Here is a 19,919-nt window from a genome sequence, read left to right on the forward strand (position 1 = left end):
GAGCTGATTGTTGACCAGCAACTCATGGGTTACGCCAGCTACGATGCTACCGTTAAAATGGACATCTACAATGGAACCACAAAATGTGCAGAAACAGGCTTTTCGGCAAATTATGAATAGGCTCTACATATGACACAAGATTTCTTTGTTCACAGGCGATGGAATACCAAGATGGAAGACACACGGCGGCCGCGGACTCGTCTGGGCCAAGGAACCCTGAAGCAGGTAAACCACCATACAACCTTGAGCATCACGTCTGAAGATGAACACGACCAAGCAGGAAATGGAACCATAACGCAACCCGAAACAAGCCAGATGGAACTCATGGAGAACCACAGACTTGTCCCTTCACCTCGCCTAGTTGCCCTTACCACCCGTCGAGCTGGGACTGCCACTTCCACTACCGCTTGCACCGCTACTTCCGCTTCCACTTCCGCTACCACGACTATCGGCCCGCTGGAACGGGGTGGAGATGGGTCTCATGATCGGGTTAGGAGTTACCCCCTCGGAGCCCGAATCCATCCGCTTCTCGATGACCGTGTCGGAAAGATCAAGCTGGAAGGGACCACGACGATTAGAGTCCAAGAAATCAGCACCGTAGAGACTGCTGTGCGCAGACCGGTTGGAAAAAGACCGGTCACGGTAGCTGAAATCCGTATCGAAGTAGTTGCCGGTGTTACCAAGCGGGGAAGTCGGGAAGTGTTGCAAATAGGAAGGTGGCTGTGTTGGGCTAGTCGGATGAGACGAAGCGGCACCAACAGGGGACGAGGCATGCTGCAGCGGACTAGACTTCAGCGCGGGAAAGCTAAGTCCCAGGAGAGATCGGGTGCTGGGCGCAGTCGTTGTCAATGCTCCCAAAGATATGCCAGGCGCCTCAGTCAGAGGGTTGGTGCCAGGCAGGTTCCCTTCGGGAGTAAGCGGGGCAGAATCCAAGAGCATCTGCTGTTGCTGCTGCTGGATGGCTTGCTCAATAGCAGCAGCTTGCTGCCACAATTGGTTGGTGCGCATCTGGTACTCCTGCACGGATTGGCTGATGCTGGCAAACTGCTCGTTGAAGTTGGCCTCTAACTTTGCCTGGTCCTGCTCCCGAGCAAATTGTTCCGCAGCACGGCGCTCCCGCTCATTCAAGCCTTGGGCGTTGGCAGAGACGATCCGCTCGTATTGTTCGTTGACCCTAGTACGGCGGCCCTGAAGACGTTCCTTTCGCTGGATAGCCGAGTTCAGCTCCGACTCCAATGACGACACTTCACGAGCAACAGCGGCCCGAGCAGAAACGAGCTCCTCCTTAGCCAGGTTGAGTTGTTCCAACTCCCGTTCGTACTTGGACTTCTGGGTCGACCATTCTTCAAGTTCTTCCTCGGGAATGTTCTCCAGATTGTCGAGTTGGCTTTCAAGAGCGGCTGTGATTTCCTCCGTTTGCTTAATGTTTCTCTCAAGCTGTAACGAGCGCTGCTTCTGTCGGTTCTCATCGGTACCACTCTGCAGACGATGGTTGTAGTTATCCAGTTCCTTCCTGATTTTGGAAATGACGAGTTTGTGGTCGTTTTTGGCTTTCCTTAACCGGGCGCGTTTCTCATTCAGTTTGACCTCGGCGTTGATGATCGAATTCTTGAGCGTAGTGGTCGGTGATGACGGACGATAAGAAGGTTGCGGAGGAGTTGGGATCGAAGAGACTGCTGGTGGCCGATGTGAGCCAACTGTTTCGGACGAACCGGAGGCCAAACGAGGTATTCCCTTACCTTGTTCCGCGTCAGTTGCAGCAGGTGTCTTGACGCTCATGACACAGATCTCTTCATCAGTATCGCTCCGCACGAAGGAGCAAGTGTAGGCACAGTTAGGAGCAAGTCCCGAGACTTCGCCCCGCCAGTGTACCGTGTTTGACCCCTTCGGAGCGTCTTGCACCTTGGTGATCGTTGCCGTTGCCCACAATGCGCCATTAACACAGACGTAGAAAGGTTCCGCTTCATCATTTCCCACACGAGTAGTTGCGCAGACGCCGGAAAGCGCGGGATCATCCACGGACGTGAAGTCACCCGCGGCAAACTTGATAGTAGAGCTATCGACTTCGGTTATCCAAACAAGTCCATCATCCAACGAAATGCCCTGAAGATCCTCTTCTGTCATCATAAGGCCCCTGCCGGTTTTGTTGAGGGCCCTAGAATGCTCATATTCCCTCATCACCGTCACCTTCGTGCTTGCGAGTGCAGCCCAGAACGGTTGACGGCTCCGGACCTGATTGGCTTGCCTTCTGCGTTTCTTTGCCGACATGAGTCTATCTCTGCCATCCTTATGAGTTGCCGGCGTAACGAGTTGACCATCGGCACCGATGTAGGAAGATACGCTAGCCCCGGACTCGAACGCAGAATCGATTTGTGTCTGCGACCCGGCAGAGGCTTCGGTATCAACGCGCTTGCCGTTGCGAGGGGGAGCCGGTGACCGGTTTTTCGCCATCGATCTTCTTGCCATGGCGGTGCCTGCTTGAGCCAAGATGTGAACGGCGAGGAGACTGCGCATCCAACTTGGGGAGCTTTGCGGTTCCGTGCGACGAAACTCGGGGGGCATGAGATGTGAATATTGCGATAAGAAATCAGGCGAGACGATTTTGGCGGAGAGCAGATGACCTATAACAAAATCCTGTATACCTTTACTGCGGATAAGATGTAATACGAGAACAATGCCAACGCAGAGAGCATTGACCCCTCCATTCTTCCCCGAACCTCCTCCACCTAGCGTGATGGCAACTTGAACGTGAGCTAAATCGAGCGCAAAGTTCTGCGCCCATGTCCACATAAATAGGCCCCAGAAGAGTAAGCAGAATCCATCCATGGCGATCATTGTGCCAAGAGAAGGCGTTCCGGCGGGGCCCTGAAAGATGTCGAAGTTGGAGGTCAAGGAGCCAGACGCTGCACCGCTAGGAGGCATGAAGGTCAGGGAAGCAAAGAGGAACTGAACCAGAGTGAGAACCATAGGCGGCAGCTGCAAAAGGAAGATCAGAATGGCGATCGTGTCGTACATCGGGCAGGACTTGAGGATCGTCGACGCGAGCTGGAGTGGATTGATAGAGCCCGACTTCTTGGAACCGGTCGCCGGCTTCTCCGTTCGCCGCGACGCCTGTCCGGCAAGTCCGCCATTCTGGGGCACGGCGCCATTCGTCTGGCCATAAGACATGTCCGCGTTACCCTTAGCATACCCGTTCAGCAAGCCGCGCCCGTTGCCATCCGCCTTCGAGGTGTCCGCCGAGCCGTTGACCTTGCTTGCCGTGGTTGCCGATGAGGTTAAAGCCGAATCGCTGGAAGAGCGAGATGCGGGCCAGTCGACTTGAGTGGAGGGACCAGAGTTCGGGGCAGAGGCGCCGTTGGTGTTCCCATTCAGATTTCCATTGGACTTTTGCTTGTTCACTTTCTTTCCGGGACCGACGAGACCATTCTCATGCCGATTGCTATGACTCTTCCTAGCCGTGGCCGATGAACGTGGCATGGACGAGGGAGCCTAACACCCAGGTCCGAGTCAGCTTGGCAGGAAGGAGCCAAGGACTTGGACCAGGCGAGAATTGAGGACGGAGACAGCGTCGGGGAAATAGAAGAGTTGGGGGGGTGGGAGAGGGGAGAAGAAGGGGTGATGAGAGTGGGAAAGGAAAGGGAGGGGAGGTAGCACCCAGGAAGCGAACGGGAAAAGGAATGACAAGAGGGGATAGAGAATCGGTAGAGGTAAGGACTAGGTTAAGAAAAGGAAAGTCAGAGTGAATCGGATTGGATATGGAAGAGGGTGAGTAAGAGAGGGTGGCGGGGGAGAAGGTGGGAGGAAAGAGAAGGGAAAAATGAATGAGGTTTGGTAGACTTTTGGGTCTGGATAGACGAGGCGGGAAAAAGACGAAACGACGAAAGGTTGGAAACGGATCGTCGAGAGGGAATCCCGCTAAGGCAGCAAGGCGGCCAACCTCCAGCCAATCCGGATGTGGGTGCCTTAGGCATTACATATAATACCCTTCCCTGTCACGGTATCATACATACCCTGTCAGATACAGGAGGTTCCTTACTGACATTTATCATACATTACATGACGTACCCTCACTGCGCTGTCTACCGGTTGGCTGGTTGGCTATCCAGATTCCCTTTCCCTCGACCGATTTTTGGGGCGATCTGGAGGTTGAGACCAGCCACGGAGATCGTGGATGCTAAAGAGACCAATGGGACCTCTTGTTCTGATAAAGGTTGAAGTTGCTTGGATCTTCAAACAACCATGTCCACAAAACAGGACTATTACGGGCATGAATTGACACCTGGCTCTTCAGCCACATCATTCAAGAGTAAGCTTGCTTCCTGGAACCGGCACCGGCTCGAGGCATTAATATGGGGGCTAAATCTCAGCCACTAGTTGCTTCGAACAGCTAGTATTTCTATCTTTGACGGCTCTGCGCAGGCTGCTGGGATCTAAGCCTCCTGTCAACGCAAGGCAGCTTACGCCCGGATTCATGTAGTCAGTGCTGTTCTTTCCCTTGACATGCTCATAAGCAACAAAAGCAAATCTTCACTTGACTTTCCCAACAGATCAATAGAGAAAACTATGTCAACCAATCTGCGCATGTAGGCTAGCTGTAATACCCCCGTCACCTAGCAACAACCAGACCTTAAGCTTCCCGGTCTAAAGCACTTATGGACTGATGGTTGCTGAACGCCGGCCTCGTAAGCCGGGGGTGGACTACGTGTTCATTCTGACCTTACCCTCCTATTGCAGCCATCATTCATAGGCTCGCAGAAATCAGCACCAGTAAATGTCCGTTTACCCCTCCTTCTCACGCAGTCACCCTACATATCACGTCTTACCCGCTAACCACTGACAAGACCCGGGGTCGTGCTTTATCGGGTAATCCAGGACTTTAGGGCCCGAACTAGACAGGACGATCTGGCGATCCCATCCTTCACGGGATAGCTTTTGGTTGTTCGCGTGGGCAATTCCCTGGACAGAACTGTGAAAATTCACCATGGTCAACGCCATCACCAACTCATTGGCAGCTACCAGGCCGTGGGTAGTCATATGTGCCGTCCATATTGCATAAACCCGGTTGGTTATCTCTCTATCAGCTGGATTGCGTAGAGTTCATAACGGGCAGACGAAGAAGCCCATATGTCATCTAGCTCGTGACTTGCAAGTCAAGATAAGCATATCCTGCCCAGCTCTCTAGTCATATGGGGGGCCCGTTGGACTTGTCAGTTGACACTTGCGTGGGAGGTCGTACAGCCGATAAATGATGCTCGTAATGCTTATACGTGCCAAGTCCGAAACAGCACCCTGTAAGGAGATCATTGTCATGCCATTGGTTCCCTGCTTGATGGAGATTGAAAGGACCATCATTTCAATTCACGAGACCTGAAGGAAAAAGCAAGCTGATACCGACAATCTGGGGGATTGCCCGTCTCCATCGGAATATTGTCGAAGACTGACGACGACGACATCTTGTGGTAAGGCAGTAGGTGTGAGATTAGATAAGCTTCAATACCCAGCTGTTGCCCAGCTATATATAGGAAATACTGTATCATACCAAACAGCGGTATTTCACCGAAACATCTCCACACTAGCAAAATCATCACTTTTCTCGCCTGATCTGCCCCGTAGAAGCGATTGATACTTTAATTGTCGCTGCTCAGGCAATTTGCCTAGAATCACAGGCTAATTGGAATGTTCGTCATACGCCGGATATCGGGCTGGCTGCAGCTCGATAGGCAAGTATCCTGACTTGATTGCCGTTTTCACGGACAGAGATCGACTAGCCTTGGAATCGGATGGATGATCGACCGTTTCTACCCTAAAGTGGACAGACGCGTTGACTAAATTGAAGGGTTTGCCGGTCGAGCCCCGCAAGCCTTGTCAGATGATTACCAGGGATATCCCGTCCATTTGTCTTGTCGTTGTGGCTGTAACACAGGGTATTGGACCCTTGATGCTAGTAATATTTACAGTGCGAAACAAGATGTACTTACCCTGCTGTTTTTCGTAGGTAAACGATTTTGCCTGTGGTGAGCCTCATAACCCAAGACCGGCGTCAAAGCTTGGAAAACCAAGCAATTAACTGGGACACTGGAACTGATACCGATCCGGCAAAGCTTCCGATCAGAGGCACTAGGCGGGAGGGTCTAGAAGAGACTCTGTGGCGCAAATGGAGCGGGTCAAGCCGTGACGAACCAACAAATTGCAATCGGATTCCACGGCAACCATGATCCTGTGTTACAGCACAAACTATGTGTGAAACTTCTCTAGATGACTGGCCAGCGTAGCTATCAACCCATCTGTATACCTGTAGCCTGAAAAGTTAAGAGCAGCCAAGCATTGTGCCTGAGTATCAGTTCCATAGTAAAGAGAGCTAGGCCAAGCATCACATGGCGTTGTGGACCTGAGCTTCGGCTTCAAGAGGTAAGTAGTTATCAGCTGCCGACAACCGAGCCGAGTCAACCGGGCTCTTCAATTGACATACCGATTGACAAAACATCGACGCTACACCTCCACAGAGAATCTCAGGATGAAGGTTTTACAGACGGATGCAGAAGCTTTCGTACAGTCAACGTAGGTTATGCTAGTGCTTTCCTGATGGTTGATAGAGGTAGATATAGGAAGGCCAACACACGAGCTGAAGAGACTTATAGGCAGACATCTTCTCCAGGAAAGAGAACAGCAGCATGTTTAGCTTTGGCGTCAACATCATTTCCTCATAAGTTGCAACTCATGCCTTCGACCAACCCGGATAGTCATGGTGTCGCCGAGCTCCATCGCCTTATGGGCGACATGTAAAACTTAGACATCTCAAAATTGTTGTTGTATCTCGCCCACTTGTTCTGAGAAATAAGGCACCATCAATCAGTGATGTAAGATGCTAAAATAATGGCATTTTCTTGAATTGGTTCAGAAAGCGATATGAGGCTGGAGGACGCAATTGGTTGGGAAATTGTAGCAATCTATGGTCAGCGAACTTATGAAGACAGTAAGAAATTTGAGCTCTGTATGACCTGAAATACTTGCATTATGTTTCGTCCTTGATTGTTGTAGTCTTCTCCTCGGATAGCCAATGGCCATCGTTGATCTGACTCCACTCCAAAGGATGTCTGAAAGACCAAATGCCATTCTGGGGTGAGATGGAGGTGATGAAGAGGTCTCAGGTTATGCCAGGTTTTAAATGTCAATGCGAGGACGTACAAAGAAGATTAAGTTCAAGATGTGATGATGAGTCTCCTCATGAACGTTTATGTCGCCCAGGAAGACTTGAAGTGATGGAATACAGCTAGTATCAATACGCATACTGTATGCCGTGTAGATCGATATATTACCAGTAAGCTTCCATACGTTACCGCACCCCTGTGCTTACAGTACGCGCTTGGTAGCAGAATCTATGCCAGTGCCCTACGCTCGATCCTCCTCATTTACTATGTACATTGTCGATCTTAGATCTGTCGGTCTGCAAAGTTGCCCGAAAGCGGGAAGTCAGCCTGCTACATCACTGCTTCGCAGATCCGGTATCCTCGACCGCATCTTCCCGGTCCCAGCTCTCTGTTTCCAATGTGCGGACCCTCGTTTCTATATCAAGGATGCGCTCCTGCCAGTATTTCTTAGCTTTCTCTTGAAGATCCCAGGTGGATTTGAATTGTTCCATGATAAACGGTGGAAGCTCCGCCTTCTTGATTGCCTTGTAGTCATAAATGACCAGGTCCTCGGAAACGCGGGCAGCGGGCCGTTGGCGAGCCTCGGAGACTATCATCGCATGGAGATAGAACCCATGACGAGGTGCATCAGGGGATGTCGGATCGTGAACCAGCTTATGATATACCGTAACTTTATCGGGGTAGGTCATGGGCTGCAAAGAGAGACGAAGTATTAGCGATCAGTCCTATATCTCAGCTGAGAAGACCGTACAAATTTGTAGTCAATCTTGATACTTCGAAGAATGAGTCCGATGCCCTTTGAGCTGACAAGATTCAACCACTCTGTCTTATGGGCCGGGTCTATATGCATGGCAAAGTTGCGGGTATAGTACACGCGCGCCGTCTCTGCATATCGGGGGTATGTGACGTTGTTCACATGTCCTAATCAGACGCTCATGATGTTAGACCCCTTGCTGTAATCCACTGACCCAATGTTGCTTTAGAAAGAAGTATACACACCCTAGACTCATGAATTAGTCGACATCACTTGTTGCTTGAAAGAAGTTCCTAGCTTACCATGCTGTCCTGTTCAATGCAAGCGCCTACATTAGCATCTATGCATCATGCCATATGTAAGCTGCCATGCACCAGGTGAAACTATATCATACCATCTCTCCCCACGCAACGCTCTGTTGGAATAGCCCCCTCCGTGTCTCATCTGTCAAATAGCCTTCGCTGCCAGCGATCAATTCTCGCCAATCCCTTGCAATCTGCTGTAGGATCTCCCCGGCTTCTTGAATCTGCGGGGGCTTTAAGCCGAACATCATGCATCTGCCAATTCTTCGCTTGGTCATGGTCAACCATCGTGGATCGATGGTATGAGGCTTCTTTGGCGTTGTCCCGGGGGTGGAAACGGGGGCATTTCGGAATGCGGTCGAGACGGAGAAGAGTCGGGTGGTAAGTGATGAAGATTGAGCGGCAAATCCAGCAAGGGGTCGCCTTCCGAATCTTTGAAGCGACATTGTTATAATTTGAGAATAGGTGAAGCTAGTTATTGTCAATTGTCAGAATGTCGCTGTTTCCAGCCGAGGAGCTTCTCTCACTTCGGCTAGTTGTCCGGGCGGTTGGAGCTTCGGCTAGCCCCGCGCATTGTTTCCCTCTCTCCGCAAGCTGACATGGCCGGTGCTTGCTTGTTACCCCTATGCTTGCTTTCTACGATAAGCCCTATGTGAGATCCGATACATGAACAGTGATAGTCTGTATACAATGCTTAGCACTTACGATATACAGGCGTTACTAACTACCATTACGCTACTAATAGCTGTTCCAGCTTCGGGCCCTGGATGGATTGAGGCTAGTAAGTAGTAGAATATATACATCTGAATGTCAACCAAGATGATCGCTCAACAACCTATGTGTTTACAATTGGATGGATATGTTTCAGTATATCATGCATCTTCCTCATTGATCAGCATAAATAGCCAGTGCAGTTGATCTAGATCCTTACACCAGACACTGCGCAAATCTAACGTCATAATCCTATAACAATTCAAGACACCCGGACATATCTCCACCCATTACAACCATCAGATACTAATAAGCACCACGGTTTCGAAAGATACTTTGTCACTTCAACGCTCTTGAGAATTATCTAAAAAGCCGTTCATCCAATCCTATCATCATAAATCACCAGCCTATACAACAGCTAGTATAATAAGTGCTTACTGGACGGTTACCCCTCCGAAGCAACCAGTAAGGATTCCGCCCGTGCAACGTCACCGGTAGTTAGTTGTGTTCCGGCTAACTTCTTCCTAGAGCTGAGAGACAAACACCTTCTTCCTCCTCCACATTCCCACCTCCTTCGGAGAGTCCTGGTTCCCCTATTCCATTGACTGACAACCCCATTCAATATGACGAATCCAGAACTTCGCGCGCAGGTCATACATATATACAAGGGTATGTGCATCACCCCGACTTCACGCATGCTACCATCTTCCAGTCATTTCTCCCCATTGTCGAATATCTCGCAGCCAGCAAGCTGATTCCACGCCATCGGTAGAGCTGCTCTTCCTTGGTCGCAATTATCCCCTAGGCTACGAATATTATCGGAACAGGTTACATAAAGCATTTTCCAGCCAAGCGCATCTGGATAATGAGGAGCAGATCCGAAAAGGGATTGCTAGAGCGGAATTTGTCAAAAAGGGTACGTTTGACACATGTTTATATTGTTTGCCAGGATATTGAAACTAAGCTGATAATTGGTTCTATTCTACAGAAATCGAAGCATTGTGAGTTACCTTGTGCCCCTCCCTTACCGAAATCACGTCGGCGCCAGACTGCGTGCAATTCCTTATCTACAAACGGTGAAGCATGTGAAAGTCCAAGTACTAGTACATCTATATTTAATTCTGCCTATTAACCATGTCCATCCGAATATTCATCGTCTCATAATTATCGAGATAAATCAGACTCGACAATGTCAGCACCAATGCTGACCAAAAGCGCCCAGGTACTATCTGAAGCGATATCGCACCTTGAAACAGCGCTATGAAAATTAAATGATCCCGGCCGTTCAAAATACCATGGAGCCTTAATAACACGTTCTCAAGAATATTACACCAAGGAATATATATATGCGAAAACTGAAAGGAGAAAAAAGTGGGGTATCACCAATATGAGAGAGACCAATGGTCACGACGCTTTCCGTGTCTTTTTTTTTTTTCTTTCCCGCGTTCGCCAGAATACCGGCAATTGAGCTTGTATCCTCTTCGCTGAAAGATGGTTCATTTCTTTCGTCCCCACCAAGCGCTTACTTCCAAGCACTCCCCATTCGCGAGGCTTCCCTTCTGGAACAGATCGGCAATCATGGCAGCCCACCACCTGTCCCATTCATCTCTGGTCTTACCGCTAGCTTCCATGAGGATATGCTCCATACCCTCAATCATCTGAACTACGGTCAAAAGGGCCGTGCGCCGGATGGACAATTGATCTGCGGTCAACTGTCTGCGTGACGCACCGACCGAATCCTTCCCATGACCTTCACGTTCCCACCGTAGTTCGCCTAGCGGGATAGCGATGCGGCGACTATCAACATTCTCTAGTACATCGACTTCTGAGTTGAAAGACAAACCAATTGTCGCACACGGCAAGGCTGTCAATTTGCGTCGGTCAAAGGCCTTTTCGACCCAGGAGTTATAGTCCTGGAGAAACTTGTTCTGAACTCGTGTGAACGGAGTTGCGGAAGAAAAGGTGTAAGTCGCGGTCGCATCGGCCGTCTCTTGTTCCCTTGACGCCAATTTGCGAGCGGGTGCGGGATTGGGAAGCAAGGATCGAAAGACCCAGTCAGAGTCCCAGATTTCCAGAATTCCGCCGGATTTGAGCACCCTCAGTGGCTCGCTTAACCCGGACGCTTGCAGCGCCGGACTAGCTGGACACATTCCTGCGTCCTTGATGAAGACAAAGTCGAAATAGTCGTCGGGGAAAGGCAGGCGGGGCTTCCGAAGGTCGTGCCTTCGAAATTGCCAATGGACACCTTTCTTGCGCAGATCGGGGGCGACGGAGACGATGTCGATACCGTGGAAAGACACGTTGCGGTGGCCGCGTCGAGTGAAATATTCATGGCTCATACTGGACCAGAGGCCTGAACCACATGCGATTTCCAGAACCCGCTTTGGGGGTCGGTCGGCGAGGTGGGGGTTGCAGAATGGACCCCCGAACACGCGCATGAGCATGAGCGAGCGCAGGGTCTGACGATGGATCTCCTGAAGATCGCAGGGGAGAGGGTAGTTATTTTCGGGGTCTCTAAGATATGTGCGATCGCCCTGGCGGATCAGGGGAAAATTGGAGTAGTCATTGAGGGAGGTTAAAGAAGAGGTAGATGTCGCAGCGAGGGTTGGGCCGGTCGAACTGGTAGTCGAATGGAGATCGGAGCCTGATGTTGCGGCAGGCGCAAAAGTCGCAGGCCCGTTTGACATCATATCCATTTTGGCAGCGAAGATTGGGTTGTCATCGATCTGGTACAGCTAGCAACAACGATTTGCATGCTTGCATACGACAATGGCGACGCAGATCGATCACGGACGGGGCAGAGACGCGATTAATATGGACATGGTAATGTAATGGGGAAGGGAAAGAGCGTGGGAGGCGAAGTGAAACAAACGCTAGTCGGAGGGGGCGGGGAGGAGGAGGAGGAGGAGGAGGGAAGCGAAAGTGAGGCAGTCCGGATACAATTTCAGGCGGCCTCGACCCATGGGAAGCGAGAACGGGGAGAAGAAGAGGAGGAATGAGGAATAATAATGAGGAGAGAGGGAGAGGACGATGGAGGGGGGCAAAAACCACATCGTGACCGAAAACGAAATCGCCCCGGCTCGATTAAATGAACCCCCCTTAGGGCCACTCCACTATGACTGCGACTGCCTTTACTACTTTCTGCCACTAATCTTCTGGCGGGATTCCGGACGGCGACCTCCCCGAACTGAGTTATTTCACATCCTCGTTTTGGGTGGATTCGCTCCGTAGATACTATACATAACTTAATCGGTTCACTTTTATTTACTCTTCTATTTTGGATTTTTTTTTTTCACTACTCAAAAGTCGGCGCTCGGTACGAAATGTATCTGCCGAAAGACTCCGGACGATGGAGCTGAACGAATGCGCCCGTTTGGTGGTGGCGGAAAAGCTCCCACCACCACTACAGTATGCTCCTCTTCAAACCAAACACAAATACTAACCAACCCGCCCGCATAAGCCCTGCTGATCTGATACCAATGACTGCTGCTTTCTCCTGCAGCTGCATCCAAGATCAACAGCCCGAGCTACGGGTTATTGGTTCGATTATTTGCGTTCACTGCTCCGCCTGGTGCCGTCTGATCTCTCTTATGCAGAATCAGAACCCGTACATACGTAGAGGCTACTGGGTGAAGGTGAACTGAATCCGTATTCCAGATCCGTTTCGAGTGGTCTCGGCTATCTGTGAACCGCCCAAAACTGGGCCCCTTGTCTGGAAATGAATAAGGTCAATGGTCCAAACAAGAATCAAGGTTACAGCGGAGGAAATACCATCCGTGGTTCTTGTTGCAATCCCAATTCTGGCCGATTGAGCTGCTAACAAAAAAGAAGGACTGATAACGATAGCCAGAGTAATGATAAAACTGGGCACGTCCACTGCGAAGTACCCTGCTTCATCCCTTACCCAAGTTCACGGGTCACCCACTCAAGTTCTGACGCCCGAATCCACAGGCCAGCCCACATAGAGCCCTGCCCGGACATGCCGACATCCCACGGAGCTGGAAGAACCGCGGCAGATGCTGCTGACTTGCTGAGCTTCCTAGATGGGTCACCTCAAGTCTCCTGATGACACAAGGCAGAAAAATTGCCTTTCTGACGGAATCCGTCCGTTAGACTAAGGGCGGAGAAGGAAGCAGTTGTTGATCAAGAAAAGTCAAATCAGATATTAACATATCGAATTATTAACCAAAAAAGAAATAGTTATACCTTTTTCTTTTTTTTTTCCCCCTTAGGGAGACGGAAAAATTCTAGGACCCGTCTAGCCTAGTCTCAGGCTTTCTCTTAGGCTATTAGCGATTGACTCCTTGACATCATGATTGTTTTGGCGTTAGCGACTTGATAATTATAACAATATTAACGAACAAATTTGGGTAGCCGTGTGGGACTGAAGAATCCCAGCAGTGATTTGTAGTAACGATGGCGCTGCCGACGCGACCACTCACTTGTTGACTTTCCATCCTGACCAACCCTAACTACTCTATTCCGATGGATCTCGGAAGAAGAATAACAAACGGGTAAAGTGCATCGTAACAGATTTGTTAACGAAGGCCAGATCCGGTTCCATCCTACCAGGATCAATTGCCCCGACCAAGCAAGTATCTGTTGGCTGGAATAATCCTTTCTTTTTCCACCTGACAAACATTTGAAGGGGGAAAATTACATACATGAACCACCAACCAGAAGCCCAAGGACAGATAACTATTGAGTAACCACTACTAGTACTTACTGCTTAGTTACAATGGAGAAAACAAATAATAATCCGATTGTTGTTGGTTGGATTTTGGCCCACGGCGGCCGCAACGCTCCGCCGCCCACCCAGGATGATTATGCATGCCGGGGCCACTTTTCAACCTGAAAAAACACGTGCTTGCACGGGTCACCTGTTGCCCTGTCAGAGATTGCTCTTTTAACCACTATCCATTCCACTACTAAATGACTAGTTAGGCATTCTTTCCGAGCTCAAGTCTGTCTGGGCTTATTCGGTAGCCCTTCTGGTGGTTTTCTTCTTTTCTAGGCGCCAATCTCTTCTCCTCCACCCCCGTCACCCCCGTCACCCCCTTTTCTTTCCCCTTTTGTCGATGAACTGTTACAGATTTCTTTCCATGTCGTTGTGGTGATGCTGTCAGCTTATGGATTGTCATATCTGCAACTATTAAGGTGTCAGAATCTGTAACATCGGCTCTTATTCCGCCAGTCGGAGGTTTCTGATAATGAGTGCTGGTTTTGGAATGCTGGTGGGGGGGCTTTAACCTGCCTACAGCTGTCAGCATTGAATGATGTGATTAGATCTCTTGAAGTCTGTTCCCTGCTGCCTTTAGTTGTACACATGCTTCAGTATTCGTACAGACTGTTGTACTACTGCCGGAAAACCTAATGTGTAACAGTTTCATCCTCGTGCATGCTGTTTCACACACTGCACTTATACTTTGGACATGGTTACCCAGCGACTTGGTTATGTTACAATCACCCTACTTTACCCTAACTACATAGTGATCCCTTCGTAAGCAAATCAGTTCTACTGATTAACTATGCCATCCAGACGACCATTGGCTGCTACATGGAAACCATCACATGATCCTATGACGAAGGGTGACAATATGATGTTGACTAGAATAGCAGTGCAACTAGACTACATAAACTCGAACACGATTATACTAATTAGTATATTGAACTAGGCGAGACTACTACTTATGTGTATCAAATCAGTGCCAACTCTCTACAGATACTAGTCATCATGATCTCCGGAGCTAATGTTGATCGCAAGCCAAGCTGCTTTGCTCTTAGCAACCTTAGTAGAAGTACCGAGTAAAAGTGTACAAGTAGAGTTCAGTCCTTGGCATGCGGAGGCCAAGCAATGATGAATGGACAGATTAATCCTCGAAATTTTACTAACTAACGATTCTACTTATTCTTGATCGATAACTACTTAATTGATTGAGACTATTACGGAGATCGATCTACTGCGCCGGGGGGTCTCTACCATCATTATTATGCTCAAGGGCATTACATGTCGAAATTCGGAACCAACTGAAACATTGCAAGGGATGAGTATTTCATCATCTGTCGCAAATAGATGCCATAGGTATTCATTGACCTCGGAGAACGAGTCCGGCGTGCAGGTATGTGGCAGGTGTATGTATGTGTGGCTGGCATGATTCTATGCATTCCTGCTGCACCTGGGGTTCCAGCAAGGAGGGGGTTTGGTTTGCTAACGGTTACTGCTTGTCATTATTTTTGACAGACAGGGCTTGCTGCATAACAGTCGAAGCTGGTGGCAGTTTGAATGCGGTATATTATTATTTAAGTTCACTTGAAAACCCTGCTTTGTCCCCAGAAAGGGGGTTTGCTGTGGGCTTGATGACTGGCTACTACATATGGGGTACAAAGTGTACAAGTGGCAATTTGTGTATGAATTTAACTTCCAGTGACACATATCTACCCGTTTTTCGACGATGAGTGTTTATTCGCAGAAATTAGGCAACATTTGGATTTTTTTCAGGTAGTCCAGATGGATAATGCTCAGAGCACGTCCTGGGGTTGCTGAGACACTGCTTGGCTGGGGGCTTATACGAGGATCATTACCCACCAAGACACCTTAAGTATCCCACGACCTCGTATTTTTCACGTGAGACACATGTATTTGGCATCATTTTGGGTTGCAAGGGGATGTGTGCTCGTCTACCAGGGGTTTCTGTTTTACAAAGAATTGAGAAGAACGCTTCAGACCGTTCTGGAAACATGGGCCCCTTTTGCGCTCACCCAACAATTAGCTGAATTGTGTCCAGAGTTAGTTGGGACCTTGCTCGATTAGTTAGATAGTGCCAAGTGGTCAGTGACCGAAAGCAATAAAGGGGTGCTATATAGCATAATAGTAACATATAGCCCTCCTAAATATTTCTTGCATTGCCTATCGGAAGCAACCGAGCGAGTGAGCCACTGTGGTGTCAGTGCAAGGAATGTGGTCTTGATATGGACTCCGTCATAGGGTCACGGGAGCGTGTTGGCACAGGCGATATGGCCTGTTTAATATAGATAAGATAGTGTGGCAAGTCCCTCCATGGCTTGTGGAAGTCATTGTAGGGTGATATGGGAGTGACAGTTGTAGTTTTGAAGAAAAATGTAGACGCTGTCTTAGTCGGATATGCTTCATGCGAAAAGCAAGATGTAGCATATCTTCGATACTTCTGAATGCGTGTGGGCTGTTGACTGCTGAGGGACCTCCTTACTTGTGCAGTGACCCCCGCGGATCGCCTAGTCCCCTCAATAATTGGGAATATGGGGCAGTGAAGGACCGATGCTGAGATCTTGTCCGGTTGCCGTTCTCCTGGGGGAGGTTAATAGGGTAGCGATGCTCACTTGGTGAGAAAAGGATAGATAATCTGTACAGACGTTGTCTATTGACTTCAGAACAACCCCTGCTCGCTGGGAGAGATCCTTGTTCAGGGAAGAAGACCCAAGTCTGGAGGTGTGCTTGTCAAGGCTGGTCTTGGCTTTGCCATTGGCGGCGAATCACGCCCGCCGGATGTGACATCACGTGACACCGGCGACCTCCCGCCTTCGATGCAAACCACTTCGCAGCGTCAAGGCGACTGTGTCTCATCCCAACAAGCTGCCGGCGCCTTTGCTAAGTCTTCAGACCTATTTTCAAGTGCGCATTGCTCACTCTCCTCCAGCGAGTTTGTCTCTGCGAGTCCAACCTGACTTTGTTCCCAGGATTCTCAACAGACTTTCGTCGTCCGTCCTCTTGTGTCTCGGTCGCCCGACGCCCGCCGTATCGTTCAACCCTCGATCGCTTTCCCGATCTCGACCTTCCCCAGGACTGCATCTCGAAACCGTGTGCAACCAGCATTGGCGAAATTGCTGCGGTTGTGATTCCAGCCTATCCTTAGATTGGGGTGGTTCCGCTTCAGGACCCCATGTTGAAGAGAAGGAGAGAACGCATCCGATCCCCGACTCCTCTCTCTCCTGCCACCGCCGCCTCCCCGAGCCCAACCCTGCCAGCCTCAACCTACCCTAGGAACATTCAACCGATCGAACTACGGTCTCGTCTGCCACGTTAAATGGCAGATGGTACCTACAGGTTCCAGCAGCCTGGGGCCGGGCAGTTCTTCTTCCAAACACAAACGCAACAGCACTCTCACCAACGTCATCTCGTACGCAACGGGACAAACTCCCCCACTGGAAGACTAAAATTTAGTCACGACACTCCTTCTCCCTCACGTTCACCTCCGATCAACCAAGCTGCTGCCTTGAACCCCTTCACGATGTATACACAAACCCACCAAGGGCAGCATGTCATGATGAATGGCGGCCAGGCCCACCAGCGATTTGGCATGCAGATCCCCAAGTTCCAATCGCAGAGCCATCACCCCCACCCCGCACAGCAGGCCCATCACCATGCCCATCACAACCAAGCTTCTCATAGCATCAATCACCAGCACAACTTCTCCAGTGGGGCATTGGCTGCCGCCACTCCGCACTTCACTCCCGGCCCCCTCCAGAATGGCGCTCATGTTAATGTGGACGAAGATATTGACGAGACCATGAACGAACATTGGCAGCAGCAACTTCAGTTGGCTGCGGAGTCACGGCAGGCAAGCTCCCCGCATTATTACGCCCGCACCGTCGCACAGCAAACCAAGGGTATCCAGATTGCGCCCAGTCAGCCTGAGCAACAAGAGAATGGGAGCGGCGATCGCAATGGCCTGGTGAAGTCCAAGCCTGCTCCTCGGCAAGGCTGGCATGCTCTTGATTTCGGCGGACAGGGTCTCCGCGCGCTTGCGACATCTTTGTTTCACTATACTTTCCTCGAGAAATTGTACCTCAATCACAACAAGTTGAAGACACTCCCTCCGGCGATTGGCCAACTGCGGAAGCTCACCCACTTGGATCTGTCGAGCAATGATATTTCGGAGCTCCCCGAAGAGATCGGTATGCTCACAAGCTTGAAGCAGCTCCTCCTGTTTGATAACAACATTCGCACGCTTCCGTTCGAGATGGGTTATCTTTATAGATTAGAGATGTTGGGAATTGAAGGGAACCCTCTGAATGATATTTTGAAGTCTCAGATCATCAAGGAAGGAACCAAGGCCCTAGTCCGGTATCTGAGGGAAGAAATGCCAGGTTTGTGCTCACGACTCAAAGCTCTCACCATGCACCTCATACTAACTTCGTTTCCTAAAAGTGCATCTTCCTCCCCCGGATAGAGATTGGATCATCCTGGATGAGACCGCTAGCTCCTCCAACACTTCCATCGAGAAGATTACCGTCCTTTCCCACAACGCCCTCTGCGACTCTTCCGCAACCCCGAGTCACTTCGGTTATACCCCGTCCCGTGTCCTTTCTTGGGAATTCAGACGCGAGCTTATCCTGAGCGAGCTGAGGTCTCACGACTCGGACATTATCTGTCTGCAGGAAATCGACCAAGGCAGTTACAATGGATTTTTCCGGGAGCAGCTGGCTTATAACGATTACAAGGGTGTATACTGGCCTAGAGGTAGAGCTATGGGTATGCAAGAGGAGGAAGCGAAGTCGGTCGATGGCTGTGCCACCTTCTTCAAGGGAAGCAAGTTCATCCTTCTCGATAAGCAGATGATCAACTTCGGTCAAACAGCAGTGCGGCGACCGGATGCCAAGGGTCAAGATGACATTTACAACAGACTCTGGCAGAAGGATCACATTGCGGTAGTCATCTTCCTGGAGAACCGGCTGACAGGCTCCCGCTTCATCGTCGTGAACGCGCATCTCTACTGGGACCCTGCTTTCAAGGACGTGAAGTTGATTCAGACCGCCATTTTGATGGAGGAGATCACTAAGCTCTCCGAGAAGTACGCGAAATTCCCACCGTGTACTGACAAGACTGCATTCCGCTTCTCGGAAGCAGAAGGTGAATCGGAAACTCCTCCACCTGAACCCGCGCCGTCTATGGAGTATGCCAGTGGTGATCAGATCCCGCTATTCATGTGCGGTGATTTCAACTCGGCGCCTGGGTCGGCAGCGTATAACTTGGTCGCACACGGCCGGCTCACGGAGTCCCATCCGGACCTGGAGAAGAGGCTCTACGGCAACCTTAGTCGAGTCGGTATGACGCACCCGTTCAAGCTGAAGTCGGCGTACAACTCGATTGGCGAGCTGAGCTTCACGAACTATACTCCGGACTTCAAGGATATTCTTGACTATATTTGGTATACTTCCAACACACTTCATGTCTCGGCGTTACTTGGGGAGGTGGACAAGGATTATCTGCAGAAGGTGCCCGGGTTCCCCAATTTTCATTTTCCAAGTGATCATGTCGCATTATTTGCGGAGTTTACAGTTAAAGGGAAAAAGGGAAAGGTTGTGGAAGCGGATTTTGGGCCGCAACGGAATTGAAGGGACGGTGCATGTTGAATCTTACGAGACTGGTGTTTGTGTAGCCGGTTCATCTTGTTATCTCGGAATCTTTGGGGGCCTTTCGCGTGTCTGTGGTGTTAACTCTTTTTACTCTTTTTCTTCCTTCTTACGCTATCATGCTCTTGTTGCATTTTGTTTCTTTTCTTCTTTTCTTCCTTCCATTCTTGTGAGTTTACTTCCTGCTTACTGCTGTCGCCCAGCGGACTCTCGTTCAAATGGAACTCTGCGTATCCATGCATCATCTTTGGAAAGTAGTCGGTCACATCGGCGCAGCAGCTTTGCTTTATTTCACGCAACACACACTCACACTCTCTCACGCTCTCTTTTCTACTACTACTACGTCGTTCCTCCTCCCAGCTTTGGTATGTGTTAGGATCTGATTATGCCTTTTCTTCTTCTTCTTAACGACGATACTTTTATCTCTTCACTTTCCAACATGCTTTTCTCCAGTTGTTGTAGATTGAATCTCACGAACGGATTCTCTCTCTCTCCTTTCTTAACCTTTCTTCATCTCATCTCAATATTTCGCACTTAGGCGGGCGAATCGGTCTCATCTGTACCTCTGTGTGTGTATGTGCTCGTTGTATCCTTAGGCGACTACTACTTCTACTA

General features: G+C 49.8%; 5 protein-coding genes across 5 annotated transcripts; 2 read left to right on the plus strand and 3 right to left on the minus strand.

Annotated features, from left to right (window-relative positions):
* Positions 1–87: 87 nt before the first annotated feature.
* BO87DRAFT_372493 (putative ubiquitination network signaling protein) lies at positions 88–3,855 on the minus strand. Its single transcript, XM_025622305.1, has 2 exons — positions 1,740–3,855; positions 88–1,676 (listed from the first exon to the last, which is right to left on the minus strand). The coding sequence occupies exons 1-2, from the start codon at positions 3,475–3,477 to the stop codon at positions 358–360; spliced, it is 3,057 nt and encodes a 1,018-aa protein (XP_025484825.1). The 5' UTR covers positions 3,478–3,855; the 3' UTR covers positions 88–357.
* Positions 3,856–7,316: 3,461 nt separating this feature from the next.
* BO87DRAFT_455138 (uncharacterized protein) lies at positions 7,317–8,723 on the minus strand. Its single transcript, XM_025628619.1, has 5 exons — positions 8,297–8,723; positions 8,205–8,230; positions 8,117–8,148; positions 7,900–8,069; positions 7,317–7,840 (listed from the first exon to the last, which is right to left on the minus strand). Exons 1-5 carry the CDS (start codon positions 8,648–8,650, stop codon positions 7,484–7,486), a joined length of 939 nt encoding a protein of 312 aa, XP_025484826.1. The 5' UTR covers positions 8,651–8,723; the 3' UTR covers positions 7,317–7,483.
* An 815-nt stretch (positions 8,724–9,538) lies between these two features.
* On the plus strand, positions 9,539–10,186 carry BO87DRAFT_382384 (electron transfer flavoprotein regulatory factor 1; the record flags this gene model as incomplete). Its single annotated transcript, XM_025624601.1, has 4 exons — positions 9,539–9,584; positions 9,628–9,831; positions 9,904–9,916; positions 10,138–10,186. 4 exons carry the CDS (start codon positions 9,539–9,541, stop codon positions 10,184–10,186), a joined length of 312 nt encoding a protein of 103 aa, XP_025484827.1.
* Positions 10,157–11,935, minus strand: BO87DRAFT_372496 (class I SAM-dependent methyltransferase). The gene has a single exon (XM_025622306.1). The coding sequence runs from the start codon at positions 11,609–11,611 to the stop codon at positions 10,412–10,414; it is 1,200 nt and encodes a 399-aa protein (XP_025484828.1). The 5' UTR covers positions 11,612–11,935; the 3' UTR covers positions 10,157–10,411.
* A 4,935-nt stretch (positions 11,936–16,870) lies between these two features.
* BO87DRAFT_81200 (CCR4-Not complex 3'-5'-exoribonuclease subunit Ccr4) lies at positions 16,871–19,404 on the plus strand. The gene is made up of 2 exons (XM_025629586.1): positions 16,871–18,038; positions 18,100–19,404. The coding sequence occupies exons 1-2, from the start codon at positions 16,976–16,978 to the stop codon at positions 19,284–19,286; spliced, it is 2,250 nt and encodes a 749-aa protein (XP_025484829.1). The 5' UTR covers positions 16,871–16,975; the 3' UTR covers positions 19,287–19,404.
* The last annotated feature ends 515 nt before the right edge of the window (positions 19,405–19,919 follow it).

Source organism: Aspergillus neoniger (genome assembly GCF_003184625.1).
Source record: "Aspergillus neoniger CBS 115656 unplaced genomic scaffold BO87scaffold_2, whole genome shotgun sequence".
Lineage (NCBI taxonomy): Eukaryota > Fungi > Ascomycota > Eurotiomycetes > Eurotiales > Aspergillaceae > Aspergillus > Aspergillus neoniger.